The sequence below is a fragment of the Selaginella moellendorffii genome, unplaced genomic scaffold (genome assembly GCF_000143415.4).
Source record: "Selaginella moellendorffii unplaced genomic scaffold, v1.0 SELMOscaffold_27, whole genome shotgun sequence".
Classification (NCBI taxonomy): Eukaryota; Viridiplantae; Streptophyta; class Lycopodiopsida; order Selaginellales; family Selaginellaceae; genus Selaginella; species Selaginella moellendorffii.
The window spans coordinates 852,471-862,649 of record NW_003314288.1 but is presented as its reverse complement, the minus strand read 5'-3'; the positions used below and the strand labels follow the sequence as shown (position 1 = coordinate 862,649).

Below are 10,179 nucleotides of genomic sequence, written 5' to 3'. Positions count from 1 at the left end.
TAGCCAACACTTTGGCACAACTAAGCCAAGTTTTATAAAAAATGTGATATCTACCAATGAACCAAATATGCACCAAAAAAATAAACTCAAGAACTTCATCCAAAAACTCCATTCAAATCTTTTCAATGATGGGGACTTGATTTTGTTGGTCCACTTATGACAAGCTCCAAGCAAAACTAATACATTCTAATTGCAATCAACCAATAAAGACTACAACAAAGAACACAACAAAGTTCATCTATGAAAACATCATCACAAGATATAGTTTACCTAAGAACTCATCACAGATCAAGAAACACACTTCATCAATGAAACCATCAAAATTCTGACTCAAAAATTCACTATCTAGCACAAGGCTTTAACCATACAATGGTCAAGTAGAGTCTACAAACAAGACACTCAAAAACATCCTCATGAAAATCATGAACATAAATCAGAAATATTGGGATAATCACATATACAATGCCTTGTAGGCATGTTGAACCATATATAAGGTTTCAACAAATTTGACACCATTCAAGCTCACCTACGGCCTTGAAGCTTTGACATCACTTGAATACATCATTCCATCATTACGATTGGCAATACAATACAAAATCAACCAAGAAGAATTGATCAAAAGAAGACTAGCCATGCTAGAACAACTTATTGCTAGCTGAGATCCTTTGACTATCTCATTTTGAAGCGTTGGAATGCTCAAGGAGTCTTTTCTAACTAAGCAAAGATGTTGCTTCATATGATGGCCGAGGCTAACTATTATCAAACAGTTCTTTTGATAGAGTTATGCAATCTCATGTGCAAGGCACTACTTTGATGATGTCCTACGACAAAGGAGGAACATGAGATGCATGCGAGGCAAATGTTGCTGCTATTGAGGGAGAACAAGCTGTATTCTAAACTGTCAAAGTGTGAGTTCTTCTTTCAGGAGATCAACTATCTCGGACATGTGGTGCCACAAGATGGTGTGCAGGAAGATCCTCAAAAGACTCAGATAGTCGTTGACTAGCTTGTTCCCCCTACTGTGCATGGGTTTCCTTGGTATGGTGAGAGTCTTTTGCCAGTTTGTGAAGGACTTCTCCTTGATTGCTGCTCCTTTGATGGATATTCTTTGAAACACCACCAAGCATGCTTAGTTGGTGTGGGGTGAAAGTGTCAAGAAGCGTTTGAGCAGTTAAAGCAATCATGTATATTCTACAGATATTTGCTTGTGATAAGCCACTTGTGGTAGAAGGCTAAAGCTCATGCTATGGAGTCTATGCATTCAAAGGGTATGGCTCATGAGTCCTTTTCTCTTTCTGATCCTAGTGAGGCCATGGGTGTTAGTGTGGACCAAGGAGAGAATGTATCTACTTGTGTTCTAGCTGACACTGCTGTTACTAAGCTTTCTGAAGGAGTGAAGAAGAATTGTATCAACTCATCTGAGCTGTACGGTTGTTTGTGCAATGAGTTGTGCTGTCCTATTGCCTACATAAGCCACAAGTTTGACGCAACTCAGCTGAACTGCAAACTTGGGATAGGAAGTTGTATGTTGTAGTTGTTGCAGTCAAAGAGTGGAGGCATTATCTGTATGGTTTGGATTTTTCATGTGGATAACTTTACCACATGTCACTCTTTTCACTCACCAGATGGAGCTTTGAGGCCGGCTAACTCATTGACTGGAGTTTTTGCAGGAAATGGATGTGCAGATTCCAAACCACCAGAGGAGTTTAGCTCTGGGGTTTAAGGTGACAAAAATGGGGATTCCGGAGTAAAAGTCAAAGGGTAATTTTGACCGCAGATTACTTGTGAATTCAGAAGATTGATGTTTAAAGCGTTTTCCAAGATCTACAACTTTTCTTTAAGACAGTTTTCCTGTTTCTGAAAGGAGTAGACAGTAAAGGTAGTTGTTTCTCCATTGTCTAGGATGGTGAACTCTTTCCAGCTCTTTGGGAAGCTTTCCAGTGGTTTGCTAGATGAAATTAAGGAGCTTGCTGACTTCGACTCCTTTGTAGTGATTGTTTTAAAGAGGGGTGCCTCTTCCAATGCGATTGCACTTCCTTCGATGCAGGAGATGGTTTCTATTATGATCCGGTGCAAAAGGATAGAGATCTAGTCACCATAGACTATGCTATGCCACCTCTTGAGATTTGTCACCACCCAACCACCCCCGAGCTACCTCAAAATGGTCAATATATAGAATATATGGTAGAATCCTTACATCAATCTGTTCACAAACAATATCGAGCTAACTGCTTCACATGGATCTTCTCTTGACGTTGTGCATTGAGTGTCACCACATAGATTTGTGGACAAACTTGTTGGACGATGTGATAAGGACCTATGCAGCAAAAGCCTTGGATCCACAACACCCGATAACTCACCAACACTTGATCACCAACGACATATGTAGAAACTTTAGAAACTCCAGCAGGTGCAAAGTCCGGGCAAAAGTAGAGTGGAATTCAGTTATTCGGAATGTGCCACACCAGAAATTCAATCCGAAGCTCTTCTCTTCAAAGTGCTTGTGTCAGGTTTATATCCACAAAACCAGAGCTGGCACCTCCTCTTCAGAGCTCAGCTACAGAAGATCTTGCCTAGACAGGGTGGTAACTAGAAACAAGGAATCGATTGGCACTGCTCCTCTGAACACAAAGAAGGTCCAGGATGGAATAGCAAAAGAGATGTTGAAGATATGGAAGTCACACTCCTACCCAGGTTAAGTCAGAAAGAACCAGACCATCTGACAGAGGCATTAGCTGATCGCTTGTTCTTCAACGTAGCGGATAAGAACAGTAATCAACAGTATATAGGTGACTGTTCAGCTAGAGGTCTTTGGCCTAGGTGGCATAGGCTTCGATCAAAGACTTATTGGATTAGCAAGCAATCACTTACAGCAAAGTTCTTGTTGGGATCTTGTTTTTCTTCCTCAGCAGTGGACAAGGTATGATACAATGAAAAAGGTAAAGTCAGGTATTTGTTTAACGTTCGCTTGGAGCAAACATGGCCTCATGACAACCCATTACAACCCAGGATGAAAACTCCACATCAAAGCTTAAGGCAGCATCGCTTGTGATCACCTTCATCTTGCTTTACAAACTGAAGTTATCGAGGTTCGTGATTGGATAATGCTTGATGGTGCTGAGACTCAAATCATCTTTGTTATGGAAACAACCCCATCACCTCAAGGTATTTTTTTTTATCCCCATAACAGTGGTGCACTGTTTCCATGTATAGTTCCCAAGGAGGTCCCAGTTCCCAGGATGGCCTTCGGTAAAAGGATCAGGACGATACATCAGAGAGGGAAATACACTGAACTGGATCCTAAGGTTCAACTGGGAGAATGCTCTGCAATACACTAGTTTTGGGAGTACCTATATCTGTTCTTATATAGGATCTGGCTCAGTTATCCTGGGAAGGTAATGAGTTCAGTGTGTCTTTTTTTATGTACAGGTCTAAGCATGGCAGAGAGCTTTTGATGGATAAAATTGACACCAGGCTTATGCAAAAGTTGAAGAATCGGAAGTCCATTGTGAACATGTGGAAGACACTGGTGGAAGCTAAGGTAAGCTGGCTTCTTGTGCAGGACAGCATCCCTGTTGGTGATTGGCTCACAGTTCACAAAACTCTGTGTATTCTATGCAATGAAAACCCCATGGAGATGCTTGAACACCTCTTCACATGCAAATTTGCATTTGGTATTTGCCTTTTTGATCAGAGACCTAGGTCCAGAATCAGCTGGTTCATCACGAAATACGGTGACATTTTTCCCTCTGCTCCAACTATGATGAACAGTAGCTGAGGAGAGAGAAGCTAGCAAAGCATCCCACTAACAAAACCACTAACTGTCTCACGTGACACAACACCTCCAGCCATCAATGGGGTCAGAAAAGAAAGGATAGGAGCAAGCAACTACTTCTCCTCTTCCTCTGGAATGTCATCCAAGTCATTCTCAAAATTAGGAAACAACATCATCCTCAACATCCCATGTAGCATCATATGGAGAATAACCATTCCACTGAACAAGTAACTCTCTCCAAGTCTTACTATGTGTGTGCGCTAGCCGTTGCTATAACACACAAGTAGGGCCAACCTTCAAACATCTATCTCTGGAATCTTGATCGCAGACTGGTCCAAGATATTACCAGAATGCAAACACTTCAACTTCCTACATAGAAGATGGGATGAATCTTCACACCACTAGGCAAGTCTAGTTGATAGGCAAGGTCTCCAACTTGTTTGAGAATAATCCAAGGCCCACAGTACTATGGCAACAACTTAGAACTACCTCCACCTTGAAGAGCTCACTGCGTTTCAGACAACCAAAGGAAAACCTTGTCTCCAACCTGAAACTGCTTGTGCTGACGATGCTCATCAGCCAACTCCTTTGCCTGGTGCACCTTAAGAGAAGCCAAGTTCATACCAACAGGGGACCGAGGTTGAAAGCCATACATTTCCATAAACGGAGCCATCTCAATAGCCAAATGGAAGGCACAGTTATGGGCAAACTCTAACAAAGGCAAGTACTTCTCCCAAATACCTTGCCTCTTCAGATGACCAACAAACGATCTCAGCATGTCTTCCAGCACCTAATTAACTCTTTTTTTTTGTCCATCTGACTGTGGATGCTCATGCTCAGCTTTGTCTCAAGCTTCTGGAACACCCTCTGCCAAAACTCCAAAGTGAATGTGGGATCCTGATCACTTACAACATCCTTAGGCAGCCCATAGAGAAATACAGCTGAGCAAGGTCCAAAGCCTTAGCATTTATCTTCACAAGGAAGAAGTGAGCCAAGATCATCACACAATCCACAACAACCCAGATAGCATCATTGCCTTGAAGTGCCTACTATGAAACTCATAGAAAATGCTATCCCACTTCCGCTGAGGTTAACTATGGTAGAGACCTTCATGCTTCTGACAATCCATTGTGACCACCTGGCCGGTCTAACAACTGTGCACATACTTATCAACACCTGACTTCATTCCAGGCCAAAATAAATGCATCTCTACCAGAACACACGTCCTCAGATGTCCTGCACTTGGTGCAACAGACATTCTTATAGAATCCACTGTAAAAGAACATCATCTCTAGGAACCATAGCCCGATTCCTCTTGACTAGGAAACCATCTTGTACATCGAAGAAAGCACAATTTCATTGGAAGAGGCGTCCCCCTTCAAAACAATTGCACGTGCCTTCACTACAAAGAGTCAAAGTCAGCAAGCTCCTTAATTTCATCCAGCAAACTACTGGAGAGCTTCCCAAATGAGATAGAGTTCACCATCCTAGACAATGGAGAAACAACCACCTTTATTGTCTACTCCTTTCAAAAAGAGGAAAATTGTCTTAAAGAAAAGTTGTAGATCTTGGAAAACCTAGCAACTTTGCTTTAAACATCAATCTTCCGAATTCACAAGTAATCTGCAGTCAAAATTACCCTTTGACTTTTACTCGGGAATCCCTGGGGAAATCGGTTTTCGTCACCTTAAACCCCAGAGCTAAACTCCTCTGGTGGTTTGGAATCTGCACATCCATTTCCTGCAAAAACTCTAGTCAATGAGCTAGCCGGCCTCAAAGCTCCATCTGGCGAGTGAAAAGAGTGACAAGTGGTAAAGTTATCCACATGAAAAATCCAAACCATACAGATAATGCCTCCACTCTTTGACCGCAACAACTACAACATACAACTTCCTATCCCGAGTTGGCAGTTCAATTGTGTCAAACTCGTGGCTTATGTAGGCAATAGGACAGCAGTCTTGCGCCAAGACAGCTCCTATACCCTCATCACTAGCCTTGTTAATGAAAGTATGTGTAGCACCAGAGTCGAAGAGGACACTGAGCACTTGGCTATGCACAACTCATTGCACAAACAACCGTACAGCTCAGATGAGTTGATACAATTCTTCTTCACTCCTTTAGAAAGCTTAGTGACAGCAGTTTCAGCTAGAACATGAGTAGATACATTCTCTCCTTGGTCCACACTGACACCCATGGCCTCACTAGGATCAGAAAGAGAAAAGGACTCATGAGCCATACCCTCTGAACACATAGACTCCATAGCATGAGCCTTAGCCTTCTACCACAAGTGGCTTATCACCATAGTTACGAACACGAACACGGAACACGAACACGAGCCTCAGATTTCAGGAACCCAAACACGGAACACGATCACGGCCCACGATGGCTCACGAATATTGTACTGAATATTCTAAGAATATGTTATTTAAAAATTATATTCTATTTCTTATTATATTATTATAGGAATATGCTATATTTTATTATATTATTCTTAATATTTTTATTTGCACATAAACTACTTCACACTTTTAAACTACTCAAATATCCTGCATCTCATCGTCATCTTCAACCTCATGATCTTTGACCTCACGATCTTCGACATCATCTCCATCTTCCTCTTCCTGTCCTGACTCAAGCTCGTCTTCAGGATGAGGAACTGTCTCCAGGACTTTGTAGCTTACAAACTTGTCGTAATCACGATCATTTTTGCAGGTTAACAACCTGGTGTTGCAAGCCACAAAAACCAGATCCGCTGTCCTGTCCATGGTAAGTCTGTTCCTCTTTTTTGAAGAAACATGCTCGAAAGTACTGAACAATCTCTCCACCGAGGACGACGAGCATGCCTGACTTAGAACTCGAATGGCCAACTTCTGAAGAGCTGGAGTTTCATAACCATAGTCCTCCCACCAACGTACAGCTCCCCTCTTAGTGTGATCAGCCTTAGCATCATATGAGTTGAAAATGCCTCCTATCCTCCGGTAAGTTAAAAGCTCATCACGTATCACATCCCTCTCACTGGATGTAAACATGGCCAGCAGATAAGCATTCCAGTCCTTCATGACCTCTCTGTTAGCATGCTTTTCATACTCCTGAAACTCGGGGTCCAACATGTACGCCACCGAGTGCATGAGCGAGTGATACTCATGCCACCTATTAGACATGATCTGATGAAGTTCCCTGTACCTGCCATAATCCGACTGTCCTTCCTCTAAACTTGCATCCAACCTGTTCATGCACTCATATATCTTTCCAATTGCAGGTATATCACCGTCCACAACACGAAGAAGCAGCATAACATCCTTGGACACCTCTAGCATGTCCTTAACCTGTTGCCAGAAACTGTCATCAAAAACCGTTGCATAACTGTCCCTTCCTGCTCTCGACTTCGACTCAGGCCTTGCTCTGTACGCAGGGCATACGAACATCTGTTGTAAAGCTTCTCGGAGCTCCACCAGCCTCTCCATCATAATGAAGTTGTAGCCGAACCTGGTATCACAATAACGCAGCAATCGCTTGTGAGTAAACTCCACCAGTAGTGCCAATATATGAGAGTGGTTTCTAACGAAGATCACCAAAGACTTTCCACGCTCCAGAAGTGTTGCCATCCATGGAAGTACACCGAAGTCTTTCAAGGCATTGTTCAAGCAATGGGCAAAACATGCTGCCCATTGAATTTTCGGGTACCTCTGTTGCAAAAGTGCTGCTGCTGCTCTGTTTGCATTTTCCCCATCGGTCACAACCATGACAACGTTCTCTGCACCTACAATGTTAATACCTTCTTCCCAGCAGCGCAGAGTATTTTCAGCTGTTTTTCCTGTTAAGGAAATGTCGATAGCCTTCAAAAAAGCTCCTCGTCCTTGACTATATGCCACAAGCCCCATGATATGCCGATTCCTCCTATCTGCCCACCCGTCTGTGCATATGGTTGCACCCCTCTGCTCCCACTGCTTCCTCAAGGACGCCATCTCAATGTCAATGAATCGTTTCTCTTTCACCAAAAGCTTATCCCGGAGATCATCATATTTTGGTGGTGCATAAGGCACACCATGCCTGGCAACTTCCTGTATCATGTTGAGGAAGTAAGGTGACCGAGCCTTGACAAATGGAATGTGTTCATTCCAGAAAAATCTTCCGATAGCCACATCAACTCGGTTCTTCCGCTCAAGATCCATCGAATCAACAATATGGACTTGACTCTGTTTGCTAAAAAACAGGGAACTGCAGCCACTTCCACTTGACTGGGATGATACCACCGGTGGAAATCCTTGGACATTGCCATCCATTCTCATAGAAGCACCACCAGATTCATTCGGCCGTTTCTTCCCCCTTGCTCCTTTCTCGGAATCAATAACCTTTTGCATATTGAGCAGATCCGCTTTCTTGTTACCTGGGATGAGAGGACAACTCACAATATCCTTGCTGCCTGGGCCTTCTCCTAACAGATGAGCTCGCACACGATCAACACCACTCAGTTTGTTCACCATTGGGCAGTATTTGCATGACCATAATTTGTGGCCATGCCCCCTACTCTCAAGAACACTTACCTCATCCCACCATCGCGAAGAAGGATGCTTTCGCAGTATGCTGGATTGCTGCGCCATGCTTGTTTGCCTTGGATTGCTGCTGCTGTGCCCTGAAATGGTGCGCCCTGGCTGGATTGTCATGTGATGCCGTGCGCCCTAAAACCAGAATAATCCGCGCGAGAATATTCTGAACAGTGGTCCGTGTTACTAACACGGACCACTGTTCACGAACACGGCCGTGGGAACACGACCCATGGCCGTGTTCGTGAAACACAGTGAACACGGCCGGGATCCCGGCCGTGTTCGTAACACGGCTTATCACAAGCAAATATCTGTAGAATATACATGATTGCTTTAACCGCTCAAACGCTTCTTGACACTTTCACCCCACACCAACTTAGCATGCTTGGTGGTGTTTCAAAGAATGTCCATCAAAGGAGCAGCAATCAAGGAAAAGTCTTTCACAAACTGGCAAAAGACTCCCACCATACCAAGGAAACCCATGCACAGTAGGGGGAACAATCTAGTCAATGACTATCTGAGTCTTTTGAGGATCTTCCCGCACACCATCTCATGGCACCACACGTCTGAGATAGGTGATCTCCTCCAAGAAGAACTCATGCTTTTACAGTTTCGAATACAACTTGTTCTTCCTCGATAGCAGCAACATTTGCCTCACATGCATCTCATGTTCCTCCTTAGTCATAGGACATCATCAAAGTAGTGACTCGCACATGAGATTGCATAACTCTATCAAAAGAACTGTTTGATAATAGTTAGCCTCGGCCATCATATGAAGCAACATCTTTGCTGAGTTAGAAAAGACTCCTTAAGTATTCCAAAGCTTCAAAATGAGATAGTCAAAGGAAGCTAGCAATAAGTTGTTCTAGCATGGTTATTCTTTTTTTGATCAATTCTTCTTGGTTGATTTTATATTGTATTGCCATTCGTAGTGATGGAATGATGTACTCAAGTGGTGTTAAAGCTTCAAGACCATAGGTGAGCTTGAATGGTGTCAAATTTGTTGAAACCTTATATGTGGTTCGATATGCTTACAGGGTATTGTAGATGTGATTGTTCTAATCTTTCTAATTTATTTTCACGATTTTTATGAGGATGTTTTTGAGTGTCTTGTTTGTAGACTCTGCTTGACTATTGCCTTGAGGGTAGTATGGTTGAAGCCTTGTGCTAGATAGTGAATTCTTGAGTCAAAATTTTGATGGTTTCATTGATAAAGTGTGTTCCTTGATCCATGACGAGTTCTTAAGGTAAGCCATATCTTGTGATGATATTTTCATAGATGAACTTTGTTATGTTCTTTGTTGTAGCAATCTTTATTAGTTGAGCTTTATCCCATTTTGTCATGTAGTCTATTGCAACTAGAATGTATTAGTTTTGCTTGGAGCTTGTCATAAGTGGACCAACAAAGTCAAGTCCCCATCATTAAAAATGTTTGATTAGAGTTTTTGGATGAAGTTCTTGAGTTTATTTCTTTGGTGCATATTTGGTTCATTGGTAGATATCGCATTTTTTATAGAACTTGGCTTAGTTGTGCCAAAGTGTTGGCTACCAAAGTCTTGCTTGTAAAATTTTTTGAGCTATGATTTCTTTAGCAAAATGTCCTCCTACTTGTCCATAGTAAGCTTCTTCAAGTAGATCGTGTGTTTCTTCTGGGTTTGCACATCTTCATAAAATGTTATTTCTTCCTTGTTTATATAGTTTTCTTCCCACGACTAAATATAGTCTTGTCCTCAAGACAAATTGCTTGTGCTTGTCGGAGGTTGAATATCAATTTGGTATTGTTGCTATTGTGAGGTAGTAGTAGATGTTGTCCATCTAGGTTGGTGATGTGTGGATTCAAAGGATATTAGAGTCAAGAAA

The 10,179-nt window shown here is 42.4% G+C and overlaps 1 protein-coding gene across 1 annotated transcript; it reads right to left on the bottom strand.

Moving 5' to 3' along the window:
- Positions 1–6,312: 6,312 nt before the first annotated feature.
- On the bottom strand, positions 6,313–8,259 carry LOC112348162. The gene has a single exon (XM_024680258.1). It carries the CDS (start codon positions 8,257–8,259, stop codon positions 6,313–6,315), a length of 1,947 nt encoding a protein of 648 aa, XP_024536026.1.
- Between the last annotated feature and the right edge of the window lie 1,920 nt (positions 8,260–10,179).

What these genes read in the sequence shown, in the direction of transcription:
- LOC112348162 (XM_024680258.1), bottom strand. Translation starts at nt 8,259, where the DNA reads ATGGTGAACAAACTGAGTGGTGTTGATCGTGTGCGAGCTCATCTGTTA.